This window comes from Martes martes (genome assembly GCF_963455335.1).
Source record: "Martes martes genome assembly, chromosome: 9".
Classification (NCBI taxonomy): Eukaryota; Metazoa; Chordata; class Mammalia; order Carnivora; family Mustelidae; genus Martes; species Martes martes.
The window spans coordinates 119,331,931-119,349,576 of record NC_137896.1 but is presented as its reverse complement, the minus strand read 5'-3'; the positions used below and the strand labels follow the sequence as shown (position 1 = coordinate 119,349,576).

Here is a 17,646-nt window from a genome sequence, read left to right as displayed (position 1 = left end):
AAAAAAAAATTGACTTTCATATTTATTTATTTATTTATTTAATTTTTTTTTAGAGAGGGAAAGCAAGAGAGAGCATGCAAGCACTTGAACAGTGTGGGGGCAGGGGAATCTCAGCCAGGCTCCACGTCTAGTGCAGAGTCCAACACCCAGATAAATAAAATCTTAAAAAAAAAAAAAGAAAAGAGCAAACAGATAAGGAATTCAAATGATTATCGAAGGTGAGGAGAAGAGCCTAGAGACAGAAGTGGAGGAAGCAGAGGCATTACTGGCAGTGGGGAAAGCAGGAGAAAGGAACCTTTTCTTCATTTCGTTAAGGTTTTTTTTTTTTTTTTAAAGTAATCTGTACACCTAACATGGAGCTCATACTTGACCCTGAGATCAAGAGTCGCACGCTCTTCCTACTGAGCCAGCCAGGCACCCCAGTTCTTCAAGTTTCCTTAGTCAATCTTCCGTTCAACCTATCCTGCCTTGGGTACCCTATAGTTAATTCATCGCCTTTTTCCTCAACTTATTTCCCAACTGAGGTCAACTCTTAGATCACCCTTATCTGTAAATGCTTACTTAAGGATATCTCATTCAAGCTTGGAAGTGTTCTGTTACAGTGTTCTTCTGTATTGTGGCTGTTTTTAGAGGTGGGGGAGGAGAATTTTCACAAGCTTAAGTACTTTGTCCTCATTTTCTTATTTCTTATGTGAGACTCATGTGGATGTTGCCTGTCTTTTTTATGTATTTGGTATAATAACACCCTACCCAAATGGCATTATATGCTAGCTGCTATGACAGGAAGAGGTATATGCAGACAGGAGTAGGAGTCTGGAGTGGCTCATTAGGTTCTGTAATTTAAGAGGCCTCTCTTCAACTGCAAAGGTAGTCTCTTTAATTGATGCCATTTTTTCATAGGTGGAGGGACGGGGGTAAAGGGGTAGGCTGGTGGAGAGGCAGAAGTTGGTGTGTGTTTTACAGTTTTGTAATTTTGCAGGATCCAGTATTCTTCTCTCTTGCTTCCTTTTCTTTCTTTCTTTTTTTTTTTTTTTTAAAGATTTTATTTATTTAACAGAGATCACAAGTAGGTAGAGAGGCCCGCAGAGAGAGAGAGAGGAGGAAGCAGGCTCCCTGCTGAGCAGAGAGCCTGATGCAGGGCTTGATCCCAGGACCCTGGGATCATGACCTGAGTCGAGGGCAGAGGCTTTAACCCACTGAGTCACCCAGACGCCCCCTCTTGCTTCCTTTTCTTTCCTGTTGTAATAAAGTTTCCCTCTTACATAATTAGAAGTTGGCAGCATATTTGTCTTCTATTTGTACCGTGCACGGGGAAAGGGTGGCTGTGCTGTCCTTGTTTATGTCTGATTACTGTAGAATGTATGCAGAGATGGCAACATAGGGGGCCATCTTATTCTACTGCAGCACGAAGTGCTTAACCTCACCGACAGAATGCGAGATACTGCCACGCTGGTGGAACAAACGCCACAGACAGGTACTGACTGCCCTGATCAACATGTGTGCTGGAGAAGCAGTTACGGTCACAGTTCATATTCTGTTTGGAAATTAGCCCTCTGGCCTAGGATCGTATCTGCCTCACCCAAATTTCTTACCGGTTTTACTTCTATTTTGGATTATAATTTCATTAAAGATGAAGGGGTGGAGAAGGCAGTAATATTAGCTGTTCTGAAAGCCCTCACAGTAATTCACATAAGCAGTGTGACTCAACCTTGGCATTACCGACATTCTGGATTGGATTACTGTAATTCTTAGGCCTGTCCCATGTACTGTAGGATGTTTAGCAGCACTCCTGGTCTCTGCTCACTAGATGCCAGATGCACCTGTGACAACCAAAAATGCTTCCAGACATCACACATGATCCTTGGTGGGGCAACATGGCCCAGGCTGAGAATCACTGAGCTAGAAGGTGAATTCAGGGGCATTATGAAGTTAAAACGCTGAAGAGCTTTTGGGCAGCACAGCACTGAAAGACTTACTGCAAAGAATGACATGAAACAGGCAGGTAGAATCTTAAGTGTTTAGGTTGTAAGCTAGAAGGACAAGCCTTTAACAGTCAGAATGAGGCTTTTATTTTTTTTAGGGAGGAAGAAGTGTGAGTCCCCAGATATGGTATCTCAAGTCACAGGGAGACACAAGATCATTAAACAGTGCATAGTGTGTGTGTTGGGTGTGGGAACAGGGGAACAGGGGCTGTAAGCCAGATTTCTAGGGGACATCAATAGCAGACAAGAAAGCCTCTGTAGGAGCCATCAGAGAGGCCTGGAGAAAACTCAGCACAGGCGGAACTTTGAAAGCCAAGAAGTTCTTAGTAGGAAAAGGGATCTAAGGTGCTCAGGAGAGAAGAGATACATGGAGGCAAGATGGATGGTATGAAGTTAGCTCTGTAGTGACACCTACAAGAGCTCCCTAGGTGGAGCTTAACTTACTTTGCTTCCTTCTGTGGTGCTCCAAATTTATTCTTCTTACACAGGACCTGACCATGATAAAGTCCTATCAAGGCCTTTGATTCTTTGGTCATTGCAAGCTCTCCAAATTTCTGAAAAGCAAAGGAGAATAAGAAAAGGTAGATCTTCAGAGTCTCAGTGATGGGTCGGGTGTTCCTACAGAGCAGGTAACACACGCGGAGCCCTGGGTACTCTGGGGGCCCAGGGTGTCTTCTCACCGGCAGTACGTTCACACTACTGCTTTGGAAAGGGTCTGGACACATCTGAGCTCTCGGATACTCTGCACCAGAGGTGGCAGTAACCAACCTTCTTCATAGAACTAGAATGTCGGGGCCAAAATGGACCTTCACAGTCCTCTGAACCAACTCTCATTTTGAAGTCTGGGAAGAGGAAGCCCAGAGAAATTAAGTCACCACACCACCTCAAGTGGCAGAAACGGAACTGGCACCGGGGGGTAGGGCTCCCAACTCTGGATCTCTTTCGCTAAAGCAGGCTGCCTGCACGACACCTGCCACTTTGAAAACTACCCTAATGCTTACAGAGGGCATTGCTTAAGAACCCGAGATTTAGAGTCTGGGTTTGACAGACCGGATTTGAATCCTGCCTCTGCCATTTCCCAGTTGTGAAGCTTTCTTCATCATTAAGATGGGAAAAAAAAATACTTATTTTACAGTATTGCTAGAATTAGAGAAGGACGTTAGTAAAATGGCTAGGGTCTCAATGTCAGCTATCATCATCATCAAGACTACCAGAATTAACTGGTATTGTTACATGGTTACAAATAGCATTTCAAGGGAGGAATCCCCCTAATAAAGTTGCTTTCATGTCCTAATTGAACATGAAAGTGTTCTACTAATCTTGATACAGTGGATCCTATCCAGGAAACCAGTGATTTTCCAGCTGTGGGTAGAGATTCATCAGTGGTCATGAGTTTAGTGGGTTGTAATGAGTAGAACAGAGAGGAAATACCGAGTACAACATACACAGTGAGGACAACCACTGACCTGTGAAACTTGTCTTTCAATTACCTATGTACACGTGTAGCTGGGTAGGAGGTCAAAGACTAAAGCAGAGTGTACTGCAGTAAGCAACCCAGTACAAGAAAGGTTTTCTCTTGAACTTGTCCCTGAGCTCTTGAGACACCTTCTGTCTTATTATCAACGAGCAGTCATTCTTCAATGATTGCTTAAAACTTAAAAACCCAAAACTCTTAAATCCACAATACCACCAACTCGTTGGAAAAGTGGGAAGAGGTGAGACTGGTTCATACACCCCTCTGTGTCCTTTAAGTGGCTACACAACATTTCCTTCCATTCTGATTCACCAAAGAGAGGCTGGCCTTCAATGTCTTAAAGCTAGGCCCTAACAAGTAAGAAACCTATTTTTCTATCAATACATTTATTTTATTACAACAAAATCAGCCCAGCCCCAACTCCGGGACATAAACATCCCAGTGATTCATTTTGAAAGGATTAGAACTCTGGCCCTTCTCTTCCTAGTTAAGCCCTCATTACTGAGCGCAAGTTCAAACAGCTGAGACCACTAAGGTGTTCTTGACATCCACTCACTGAGATTAACCCTAAGAAATGATAATCACTGAAGAGAAACATTTCAGGTAGGCTTTGGGTACTTTTTCTTTTTTTAGCTTTACACAGGGTTTTAGATCTTGAGTTTCTGGAATCTATAGTAATAAATGGAAAGGAAGAACTTTACCTGAGATTCAGAGAGATAGCCAGCTTCGTTCCCTTGCTCAATTCCAGTCTTTACTACCTAAAAAACACATAAAGCACTTGTTCGTTGTTGCAAGGGACTGGCCAGACAGATGTGGACTAACACTGAGTAAAACTGCTGGTTTGTGAATCTTTTTTTTTTTAAAGACTATTTGACAGAGAGAGAGAGACAGCGAGAGAAGGAACACAAGCAGAGGGAGAGGGGGAAGCCGGCTTCCTGCTGAGCAGGGAGCCAGATGTGGGGCTCGATTCCAGTATGACCTGAGCCAAAGGCAGACGCTTGACAACTGAGGCACCCAGGCGCCCCTAGTTCATCAGTCTTCAAAGATTAAGTCAAAAGTCTGGAAGTGAAATAAGAAAGATGACGGGACCGAGTGGCTGCTTCCTTGAAGAGGCTCATGCTTTCCGGCTTCTGTAACTGCTCAAAATGCCCACCCTACCTGGTACTACTTTGTCTTCATCTATTCTCTACCACTTTCCAGGGCTCAGGTCAAATTCTATGAGGCTCTTCCTCATTTCTCTGCCTTACAGTGACTGTTCCCGCCTCTGTACATTTAGCAATCTTCCTCTGTCCCAATTACCTGGCAGTCTCATGCTGGCATCTAGCACCCCTTACGCTGCAGTCACCTGTCTCACCACAGATAACACGGCAAATCTCCTCAGCCCACACTGGGGGATGGGTGAGAGAAGGGACTCATGCGTCCTATTTTATGCATTTTGCTGTCTTTTCCTCAAAATACATTTGCTGGCTGATTTATTCTTCATATTTGAAGTCTTAGATTATGTGCTCTCTTGATCTTAGACTTTCTAGACTGAAGACTGAAGACTTTCTAAGTTTTAAAGTCTACCTTTACACGGAAGTTCTTAACCCTGTGATCATTGTACTTGTCCTCCCTGATCTTTTTCAGACCTTCACTACACCTTTTTTTATAATTCTGACAATGGGGAAGTCAAGGAGACATTTTTGGTACTGGCAATGGTTTCAAACTAATTTGTTTCAACTACCTCTTAACTAATGCCCAATATTTTACTGGTTTTGTTATACTGATGTAACTTTTTTCCTGGCTTGTAACTGGTACTTTTAAACTCATTATGTCCAGCACTCATTATTCCTAAAATATCATTTTATAAGCCATCATAGCTTGCTTTATTTTTAGTGAGTACTGTATCAGAATTAAAAACTTTAGTATAGGGGCAGCTGGGTGGCTCAGTGGGTTAAGCCTCTGCCTTTAGCTCAGGTCATGATTTCAGGGTCCTGGAATCGAGCCCTGCATCGGGCTCTCTGCTCAGCAAGGAGCCTGCTTCCCCCCGCTCTCTGCCTGCCTCTCTGCCTACCTGTGATCTCTGTCTTTCAAATAAATAAATAAAATCTTAAAAAAAAAACAAAACCCAAAAAACTTCAGTACCAGCAGATACAGTTCAGAATGGCAATAAAGAAGACTGCTCTACACAAAGGGAGGAAACATGAGAAATGTGGGAATATGGGGTGAAGACTCACATCGATTATTTTCAGAGGTGCAGGATAGAGGCCTTTAGTCTGTTTTTGTACTTTTTCTTCCACCTTTTTGTAAATCTGTTGCCTGACAAATGGAATACTCATAGCATATGATATCAATTCTGTAAAAGAAAACACTTTTAGGTACTTACTGGAAAAAGCTAGCCTCCCTTATTAGTTTGTTCCATAAACTCCACAAAAAGGCAGTAACTGTAGCTATCTGAAAGAACTTTACTTTGATATACAAAATCCAAATTGCAACCCAAGGCACTTCTATACACCTGGTTTAATTAGTTGATAAATGCTAAGCATTATGCTATTCCACTTTCATATTAATGCTTCAAATTTTCCAAGATAAAAAGTTAAAAATAAATGGCTGTAACCAACCAGTGTAAGGTTTAGGACTTGATCACAGAGCAGAGTTGTTGTACTCCTTCAGAATGACTCTATGCTTGGTGTAAATAATGCATTTACCTCTTCCCCATTTCTTATTTTACAGCAAATAAAATTAAACTCTCTGGAGAGAACCTCTGCCTTTGTTCTTTAATAATGACACTCACTGTCTACTAATCCCTTGTCTCTCTTTATAGAGATTTTCTTATCAGACAGTCCTTTGGCAAAAGTAACTGCAACTTCTTCTAAGTATTCAATTGTCCGCTCCTCTGGAGGTTTTAATCCTGGTCCTGTAAAAATGAACAGAACAGACTGGAGTGTAAATCACTTTCAGCACAGCTTTCTATGTTGGACTAGAAACTGGTAGGTGGCAAGTCATCAACTACGGACTCAAAGAAGGGAAGTAACGCTGAGCAAAGGTGCAACAATGCGCTCTAGATAGAAAACAAGGTCTTAGGTTTCTAGCAGTCTGGCTAAAATATTTCTGAGTAGGATGTAGAATATCTCACGAGGCCTGTATTCTTGCTGCAAAACTGTGGACAAAAATGAACAACTTGTAAAATTACACATTTGTAGAGCTATGAGAGAGTGGTGGAAGCACCGAGGACCCTATGAACTAAAATTCCAGAGTGGGAAGAGCCTGTCTCAGGTGAGCTGACGATTCCTGGTTATTTTCTTTCCTGAGGATATGTGTTGCTTCTGGGCATGGGCTGAAGATTAGACTACTTGGCTTAAGCAGAAGGATGCTCCTCGGGGCAAGTGAAATGATCAGTTTTTGGAGGTCAAAGACAATAGATAAGAAGCTAGAAGAAACCAAATGTAAAGCTAGTCTTCCTCATGGAACAGTCATGGAATTCTAGGGTGGTGTAGGGGCTTAGAAGGGCTGGGTCAAAAAGCTAGAGGGGAATCCCTCACACTGTCATGACAATCAGCACACAAAGTACTTCTGCAGAGAAAGGAGCATGCCAAGAATATGCAACTCTTTCTATTCTGATGAGAGCATCTGCTCTTATCTAACTTGCTTGAGGCAAGAAACTAAAGAGCTAGGCTCCAAAAATCCAAAAGCTATTTTTACAGGGTCATGAAAACAGGCATCTAGGAGGCTCTCAATCAAAAGCCTGGAAGGAAGTGGAGGCTGGGGGTTGAAAAGGCAATTTTGTACAGTCTTGTGGTATGTAGGAAACAAAATAGTGGGAGGAGGCTGAAGCAAACAGGTAACCACTTTCTCCCTTAAGACATGTGCTCTCTTGTGAAAGTATGTGAAAGAGGATGAGGAAGAACCGAGCCCCAAACTGCCAAGTGGTGAGAGTGCACAGGGCCCACAGAAGTCACAGTGAGCCTGTAGGGAGGCCAATGCCACTGGAATTTGTGAAGTAGAATCCTGGAGGGTAGTTGCTCCTCAAAAGGAGAGCTCCAGAGATCTACAGAGGGCCCCTTGAAACTCTGGCTGAGTACTGTTCTGCACATGCCCGAGATGAAACTACCTGAGGCTTCTTTTCATAAAAGCATGAAAAGAAGCAAGGAAAAAATGGCCTAAAGACAAGAGGCAAACTAACTGATAGAAACAGATAGAAACAGCTGCAGAAATGAAGACAGAATTAGCAGATACAACGTTAGAAAGGCTATTATAAATTCATGTCATATGTTCAAGAAGGTAGAGGGAAACAAACATAATGAAGAGGGACTGAACACATAAAAGAGAATCAAGTGTTAATTCTAGATATGAAAAAAAAAGACACCTGAAATGAAAAATACACAGGATTGGATTAATAGTAGATTATATAGCAAAGAAGAAAAGATCAGGAAACTTATATTCGTGGCAATAGAAAATACAGACTGAAAAACTGCTTCATTTTGGGACAATATCAAGTAATCTAACATATGTGAAGTTGGAGCCCCAGAAAAGGGGGTGGGGGAGATGGGAAAATATTGGAAGAAATGGCCAGAAAGTTTCTAATTTTTATAAAAACTGTAAATCCACTATCCAAGAAGCTCAATGAATCCCATGCCCAGTGAACATAAAAAAACAAGAGCAACCGCAACAAACCAAGGCATGTCATAAACAAAGAGCAGCTGCGGAGGTGGGGGGTACAGGGGGAGACACATTACATACAGAAGAACAAAGATAAAAATGAGAACAGACTATCAGATATTATGTAAGCCACAACATAATGTAGACATCTATAACTACCAAAAGAAAATACCAGAAACCTGGAGTTTGAATGCCATCAAGAGGATCTCTGAAAAATGAAATGGAAATGGAGACTTTGTCAAACAAATCAAAAGGTCAGAGATTTAACTGCCAGCAGACCTATGCTACGTAATATGTCAGTGAAGATCTTCAAGTCAGAGGAAAATCAAACCAGATGGGAACTTGGAGCTCTACAGAGAGAGAGTACCTCAAATGGCAAATAAGTGGGTAAATTTAAAAGATGCCTTTCTCATTTTTAATCTCTTTGAAAGATAACTGTTTAAAACAAAAACAGCAATATGCTGAGGAAAGTTGAATATATTTAGAAATAAAATGTTTAACAACAATAGCACAAAGAATGGGAAAAATGAAACTAGTTGATTCTTGAACAATGTAGGGGTTAGAGACACTGATCCCATTTGTAGCAGAAAATCTGTAACTTTTGACTCCCCCAAAACTTAACTACTAATAGCCTACTACTGCCCAGAAGCCTTACCAATAACACAGCTGATAAGCACATATTTTGTATATGTATTATGTACTGTATCCTTACAATAAAGTAAGCTAGGGGAAAAAATATTAAGCAAGTAAGGAGGAGCACCTGGGTGGCTCAGTAAGTTAAGCTTCTGTGTTTGGCTCAGGTCATGATCCCAGAGTCCTGGGATCAAGCCCCAAGCTGGGCTCCCTGATCCTTTGCCCCTCCCCCCTGCTTGCGCACATTCTCTCTCTCTCTCTCAAATAAATAAATAAAATCTTTACTTTTTATTATTTTTAAATTTTTATTTTTTTTTAAAGATTTTATTTATTTGAGAGAGAGAGAGACAGAGACAGAGACAGTGAAAGAGGGAACACAAGCAAAAGAGGAGTGTGAGACGGAGAAGCAAGCTACCTGCTGAGTAGGGAGCCTGATGCGGGGCTCAATCCCAAGACCCCAGGATCATGCCCTGAGCTGAAGGCAGACGCTTAACTGACTGAGCCACTCAAGTGCCCCAAATAAGATCTTAAAAAAAGAAAAGAAAAGAAAAGAAAAATACATTTACACTTACAGTACTGTATAAAAATTTGTGTATAAGTGGACCTGCACAGTTCAAACCTATGTAGTGCAACGGTATACTCTTTAAAGGTTCTTACCCTGTATGTAAAATGATACATCATTTCCAGATAGATCATATATTAAAGATGTACAATTTAAACCTCAGAGCAACCATTAAAAGGGTTAAGCAAAGTAAAAGCCCAATAGTGAGGGTAAGAAATGACTAATCCAAAGGAAAGGAGGAAGAAAAAAGGAACAAAGAACAGGCAGGACAAACAGAAAATAAGCAGCATTAAATGATGTTGACATGCTAGAACTGTGCTGGTAAGCGGTAGAGGAAGTTAATGAAAGGTTTAAGGAAATTTCAATGTTAACATGGATTTATCATGTTGGACCTGCTCAGCCAATCTGGAAGGGCTTGAGGACATATCTTTCACCATGACTCTAAGAAATCAATTTGGAAGAAGAGGCCTGGGATCCTTGAAGGACTCTGTCACTGCTCTTCTCTGTAGGTCAGAAACTATAGCGGGAACCACTACCATCAACTGGGATCCCTAAATACGATGGGGATAATGGGATCCTACGGTGGCCAAGGTCAAATAGCAACACTTCACCACCAAAGGCAAACTGAGTACGGTTATCATAATGGACGGTGGAACCGAAGAGGTAATCAGAATAGTCTGACTTACAGAGGCTATAGCACTGGCTAGTTGACCAAGGTGTCCCTAGAAGGGTAAGTCTACTATATTTTTACTTGATCTGTGTAAGTTAAAGAATTCTAGTTCTAGTAAATAGAATAATCTAAATCACCAAAGACAGTCACGGCACCTCAATCAATTCCTAGAAATGAGCCAGTTTACAGACCCAGAACCTCCTGCAATCACGGGAGGCTGCATCTCCATGAGGGGATTACACTGTTAATCTTTCTCCCAGCCTCCCCCAAAGGGACCCTATAAGGTCATTAACCTTGGGGAAAGGGAAATACAATAATCAGACTTCTGGGGGGATTACTGGACACTGGCTCTGAACTGACACTAATTTCAGGAGACCCAAAAGATCTCTGTGGTCCACCAGTCAGAGTTGGGGGCTTATGTGGTCAAGTAATTCATGGTGTTATAGTTCAGTTCTATCTCAGAGTGGGCCTAGTGGGTCCCTGCACCCATCCTGTGGTTATTTCCGGAATGCGTAATTGGAATACACATACTCAGCAACTAGCAATCTCCCTTTATTAGCTCCCTGACCTGTGGAGTGAGAGCTATTAAAATGGGAAGGGCCAAATGTAAGCCATTAGAATTGCCTCTACTCAGAAGAACAGTAAACCAAGTAATACTGCATTCCCGGATGGATTGCAGAGATTAATGCCACCAGCAAGGATTAGAAAGATGGTGATTTCCACTCATTCAACTTGCCTGCTGTGGCTTGTGCATAAAATAGATGGACTTTTGTAGAACAGTGGATTTTTTTTTAAATTTTATTTATTTATTTGACAGACAGAGATCACAAGTAGGCAGAGAGGCAGGCAGAGAGAGAGGAGGAAGCAGGCTCCCCACTGAGCAGAGAGCCCGATGCGGGGCTCGATCCCAGAACCCTGGGATCATGACCTGAGCCGAAGGCAGAGGCTTTAACCCACTGAGCCACCCAGGCGCCCCTAGAACAGTGGATTTAAACTTAAACTTAATCAGGTAGTGACTGCAATTGCTGCTGGTGTTCCAGATGTGGTTTCATTGCTTGAACAAATTAACACATCTTTTTCCTGCTATGCACATACTGATCTAGAAAATGCTTTTTTCCTCAATAGCTCTTGGTAAGGACTACCTGAAGCAGTTTGCTTTCACCTGGCAATGTCTGCAATACACCATTACTGTCTTAACCTTAGAGGTATATCAACTCTCCAGCCATATGTCATAATTTAGTCCACAGGGACCTTGATTGTCTTTCCCTTCTACAAGATACCATGCTGGTTCATTACACCGATGATATTATGCTGACATTACACTGATGATATTATTATATCTGGTGAATAGCAAGTACCAATTACTCTAGAATATCCATCTTAGGGAAATTTCTAGGGGTCCAGTGATGTGGGGCATGTTGACATCCCTTCCAAGGTGAAGGATAAGTTGTTGCATCTGGCCCCTCCTGCCAAAGAAAAACAGGCACAAACATAGTGGGCCTCTCTGGATGTTAGAACCAACATTTCATTCGGGTGTGCTACTCTAGCCCCTTAACTGAGTAACTCGAAGGCTGCTAGTTTTAAGTGGGGCCCAGGAAGAAAAGCTACTTGGACCATAAGATTCAGACCTGATGGTGCATGATGTGTCAGTGGCAGACAGGGAGGCTGTTCGGCGTCCTTGAGAGGACCCTACAGGCAAATCATAGTATAGACACTAAGGAATTTGGAGCAAAGCCCATGTAACTACTCTCCTACTGAGAAACAGCTTTTGGCCTGCTAGTGGGCCTCAGCAGGAACTCAAAGTTTAATTAACCATAGGCTATCAGATTACCATGTGACCTAAGCAGCCCATCATGAAACAGAGGTTGTCCGAACCATAAAGTTCATGGTGTGCAACAGCACTCCACTCCATGGTCAAACGGAATTGGTGTATGGGAGAAAGGGCTTGAGCAGACCCTAAAAGCACACGTCGTATGAGAAAGTGACCAAACTTTCCTTATTCCCCCTTCTCTGTCCCAGTTTGCCCCTATTGCCTCATGGGGAGTTCCTTACGACCGGATGATTGGGGAAGAGAAAACTCCGTCCTGGTCTGTAGATAGTTCTGTACGACATTCAGGTGACATCTGAAAGTGCACTGCTGTAGCACAGCAATCCCTTTCCAGGACTATTCATCCTGATTACCAACTACACTGATTCTACACCGATTCCAGCTACAATCCTGATTCTCCTACTATACAACTGGAGTAAGGAAGAGTAGGTCTTGAATACGACAGATCTCTTAGGGGGTCCTCTTAGTGCTACTAGGGCCTGTAATTAGTTAATGGAAAACTACAACTCAATCCATGCAGGACTGCTAGTGGCCCAGGCCTTTTAGGAATGAAGGTCACCCCACTAGGCAAAGAACCATGACCAGCTGAGGCACTTGCTAAGGGAATGGGAAGTAGAAATAGGTATAGCTATGGCCATATGACTATTTGTAGAAACTGAGGAGCCCAGCTCTGGGCCAAAAACCTATGTGTGATTTTTCAGGCCCAACCACAGGCAATTAGAAAGGCTTTACCCAGGAGGCTTCACAGGGAAAGCTGTCCTTCCCACAGCAGACTTGGTGCACAGCCAATGCATTGCAGACTTTAATAGGAGTTCCAGTCAATAACTCAGATATCCCTTGCTGGCTATGCTCTGATACACATTTGCATTCTTACCCCAAGTGCCTCAATCCCCTCTCTTTGGGACCTCCAACCAAAGTCTAATTCAGGTGCCTCTCATGAGGCCTCCTTATTAGGGGAAGAAAGAGAAACCTTAAAGACACCACTTCTACTCTGACTCAGTACTTTTCCACTCCTAGCTTTTCCCATTTTGAACAGTGAAATCACAACCGAAAAGCACAAAAAATGAAAAGAATATGGCACTAAATAGGCACTGAAAGGATACTTGTTGGCTATATGAGAGCTGAAATAAGAAGGCAGAATGCTGCCTTGTTTGACCTCAGCTGGAACATCTGCACTGGGAGATATGAATTTTTCACCACTCTGTGCATGTCTATTAATGACTGCAAAAGCATCATATGTATTATTTTTGGGTCACAACAAATTTCAGCGAGTAGGGGAATTCGCAGATAAGGAGCTTGCAAATAATAAGATCAACCACACTCTGATCATAACAGCATTAAACTGGAAATCAGTAACAGAAAGATTCTGAAACATCTGCACATACTCAGACATTAAATAACACACTCCCAAACTACACATGGGTCAAAGAAGAAATCATGGGAAATCTGAAAATATTCTGACCTTCATGGAACTGAAAACATAGTATTATAACATGCAGATAAAGCAATGCTAAGAGAGAAACTGACAGATTTAAACGCTTATGTTAGGGGAAAAAAAGTTTCTCAAGGTAGAAGCTAAGATCTACCTTGAGAAACTAGAAAAGAACAAATTAAACCCAAAAGCAAGCAGAAATAAAGAATAGCTAATATCAATAAATAGCAAACACACAAACAACAGAGGAAAATCAATGAAACTAAAAGCTGGTATTTGATAAATTTCTAGCCACACTCATCAGGGACAAAATAAAGAAGACACAAATTATCAATATCAGGAATTAAAGGGTATAAATGATATGTATCTTTGCAGAGTATAAAGAGATTGAAAGAATAATAATGAAGTATTATGAACAACTTTATTGCAACAAATTTAACAAGTTAAATAAAATGGACAAAATCTTTGAGAAACAAACTACTATAAGCTTGCTCAAAAAATGGAGAACCTGAATAGCCTTATATCTATGAAGGAAATTGAATTCATATATAAAAACTCTCCCAACAAAGAAAGCTCCAAGTTCATATGTGACTTCACTGGTGAATTTTGTTAAGGATTTAAAGAAATAATACCAATTTTATGCAGAATCTTCCAGAAAATAGGGAAAAAGAAACCCCTTTCCAGTTCATTTCATGAAGCCAGCATTATTCTGATACCAAACACCAAGCAAAGCTATCACAAGAAAATTATCCCTGAGACCATTATCTCTCATGACCAGACATAAAAATGCTTTACAAAATTTTAGATGATCCAGTCAATTTAAACAAAGGATAATACATTATGACCAAGTAGAGTTTATTCCAGGAATGCAAGTCTGGTTCAATAAACAAAACTCAATGTAATTGATACTACTAATAGACTAAAAAAGACAAAAACCACATAATCACCTCATTAAATCCAGAAAAAACATTTGACAAAATGTTTGACAAAATTCAGTATCTACTGAATTATACATTATAGATAAAAAGAAATGTCTGATAAAGGCATATATAAAAACTCTACAGCTAACACCATACACCCTACAGCATCAGACCGAATGCTCTTCCCCTAAGATGGGCAACAAGTTAACACTCTCTGCTTTCACCAACTCTATCCAATACTGTACTTAAGGATCTCAGCCATTGCAGTAGGTCAAGAAAAAAAAAAATGCCAACAAGATGGGAAAGGAAAAAGCCAAATGTCTTTATTTATAGACATTACTATTTAAATAAAAACTCCTTAGAAATTTATAGAAAAAATTACTGGAATAAATAAATTTAGCAAAGTCACAGAATACAAGTTCCATGTACAAAAATCAATTGTGTATATATACACACACATAGATAAAAGTGGTTAATAATGAGAAACTGAAGTTAAAAAAAGTATAATGTCCTAGAAGTATGAAGTACCAAAGTATAAATTTTTTTTTAAGATTTTATTTATTTATTTGACAGAGATCACAAGTAGGCAGAGAGGAAGGCAGAGAGAGAGGGAAGCAGGCTCCCCGCTGAGCAGAGAGCCCGATGTGGGGCTTGATCCCAGGACCCCGGGATCATGACCTGAGCTGAAGGCAGAGGCTTTAACCCACTGAGCCATCCAGGTGCCCCACCAAAGTATAAATTTAACAAATTTTGTGCAAGGTATGTGCAAAGGAAAGTATAAAACACCGCAGAGAGAAATTAAAGATGACCTAAATAAACAGAGAGTTATTACCCTATTCATGATGAAAAGATTCAGTATGTTAAAGATGTCAATTCTCCCCAACAGTGCAATTCCAATCAAAATCCTAGCGTGTATTTTTGTAGTTATGGATGAGATGATTACAAAATTTGTATGTAAATGCAAAGAAACCAGTATAGGCAAAATAAATTTTGAAAGCGAACCAAAATAAAAGGGGTCATACTACCTGATTTCAAGATTTACTAAAACACAATAATCAAGACAGTATGATATAGACTTAAGATATGTAGGTAACTGGAGATAGGAAATCCAGATAAAGACTCAAACATACAGAATCAATTGATTTTTGACCAAGGTGTCAAGGTAGTTCAATGGGGAAAGGAGTCTTTTAACAAATTGTGCCAGGACATTGGATATTCATTTGCAAAAAACCCCAAAAAACACCCCCACCCCAAACTCTATCTACCTCATACTACATACAAAAGTTAACTTGAAGTGGATCACAGATAAAAATGGAAGTGCTAAACCACAAAACTTCCAGAAGAAAATATAGGAGAAAATCTTTGCGGTCTTGCTAAGAAAAGATTTCTTCCCCCCCTCCCTTTTTTTAAAATGATTTTATTTATTTGTCAGAGAGAGTGGCAGGCAGAAGGAGAAGCAAGCTTCCTGCTGAGCAAGGAGCCCGATGCGGGACTCGTCCCAGACATGACCTGAGCTGAAGGTAGATGCTTAACAGACTGCAGGCGACCCACAAAAAGATATCTCAGATACAACAGCATGACCCGTAAAAGAAGATCCTGATACAATGGACTTCATCAAAATTAAGAATTTCTGCATTTAGATAATGAAAAGACAAGCCACAGACAAGAAGAAAATATCTGTAAATCACATATCTCACAAAGGACTTGTATTCTGATATAAAGAACACTGAAAACTCAGTAATAAGAAAAACTCAATCAAACAAAATGGGCAAAACAGCTGAACAGACACTTTACCAGAAGATATACAGAAGGCAAATCAATATATGAAAAAAACTTTGTATCTCTGACCATTAGGGAAATATAAATTAAAACCACAATGAGATATTACTATACTTCTGGTAGAAGGTCTAAAATTAAAAAGCCTGACCATGCAAAGCAGTTGAAGAGCTCTCAACTAGATTAAGCTCTCATACACTGCTGGTAGGAATGCAAAATGGTGCAGCCACCTTGAGAACAACTTGACAGTTTCTTAAAAGCTACATACAAATCTATCATATGAGCCAGCCAATCTACTGGTCATTTAAGAGAAATGAAATCTATGTCCACATAGAGACTTGTGGATGAATGTTCATAGCAGCTTTATTCTGAAAAGCCCCAAACTGGAAACAACTCAAATTTCCATCATTTGGTGAATGGATAAACAAATTATGGTGTATCGGTATGATGGAATAACACTCAGCATTAAGAAGGAACAAATTGTTGAAATATGCAATAACATGGATGAATCTCAAAAGCATTAGCTAAAATGAAAGAAAACACAAAAAGCTATAAACTAAAAATGTTCTATTACATGATTGTGGTGGTGCTTACATAGCTATATACATTTGTCAAAACTGAGATTATACATTAAAAATTGGTAAATTTGTTAGTATATAATGGACATCTCAATAATGCTGATTTTTAAGAAATGCAAGAGGATGATGAACATACAATCTGGAATAGAGGTTTCCTTGGGTGAGTGGAGGCAAAGAAGTTGTATGGAGGGAAGCAGCCCATCAGTAGATGTCAACTATTGTTGACATTCTCAGGTTGTTTCATACATGTTTATTAAAACAGATACAAAAAATTGAAGGAGGGTTATCATGAATAACGATACAGGTAATTTAAGAACCAAAAATAAGGATTTGATTCAATTCTGTACTCTTGATGTCTAATTTATAAAATAAAAGTTGGGAGAGGATTTAGTATTAGCTATATTCAGAAAACTTCACTCTTCAGAATGACTCATTTCTTTAGAGTTTGATTTCACTCTAACCAATATTAACTTTAAAAAAAAAAATAACTTCGTAAGGCCCAATTCTGAGGCATGCTACCACTTACCCAGGGGATCCACCAATTGGTCAACCAGTCCCATTTTCTTTGCTCTGTCTGCACGAATGTTTCTACCCGTCAACATCATGTCAAAGGCAGCAGGCACACCCACCTACCAAGCAAGCAAGGATCAGAGTACAGGGGAAAATACCAGAGTGACAATTACAAATCATTCAACAGAGCAAAATAAATAAATGAGGAAAGTCAAACTAGATTTTTATGCTATTTATCAATCAGTTAAATTTTACACACAAAATATACATTTAGGTAACTTTTGGGATTAGACACTTCCCGTTGAAGCAAAAAATGTCTGTATCTCTTCTTTTAATTCAATATGTAAGATTTCTGTCTTATGGAACTGATATGGTAGAGAAATAATTTTCCTAAATTTTCTAAATAAATTTCCTAAATAAATTTCCTAAAACTGTGCATTTATATATTATGTCATTTATATAATACTTAAAATTCCTTTGGTGGAGCTAGTGGAGATTGAGAAACCTGATAATTTTGACAATGTCATTATTTATTTATGTATTTTTAATTTTTAAAAAAGACTTTATTTATTTATTTGACAGAGAGAGAGATCACAAGTAGGCAAAGAGGGAGACAGAGAGAGAGGGAGAAGCAGGCTCCCCA

At 40.1% G+C, this 17,646-nt stretch overlaps 1 protein-coding gene across 1 annotated transcript in view; it reads right to left on the bottom strand.

Annotated features, from left to right (window-relative positions):
- Window positions 1-17,646, bottom strand: part of HADHA (hydroxyacyl-CoA dehydrogenase trifunctional multienzyme complex subunit alpha) — a 47,871-nt gene that overhangs the window by 11,629 nt on the left and 18,596 nt on the right. The window contains exons 7-11 of the mRNA XM_080813570.1: window positions 17,020-17,122; window positions 6,230-6,352; window positions 5,673-5,791; window positions 4,158-4,214; window positions 2,427-2,536 (exon numbers count right to left, since the gene is read on the bottom strand). Of these exons, the coding sequence (XP_080669696.1) occupies window positions 2,427-2,536; window positions 4,158-4,214; window positions 5,673-5,791; window positions 6,230-6,352; window positions 17,020-17,122 (512 nt within the window). The remainder of the gene's footprint in view (window positions 1-2,426; window positions 2,537-4,157; window positions 4,215-5,672; window positions 5,792-6,229; window positions 6,353-17,019; window positions 17,123-17,646) is intronic.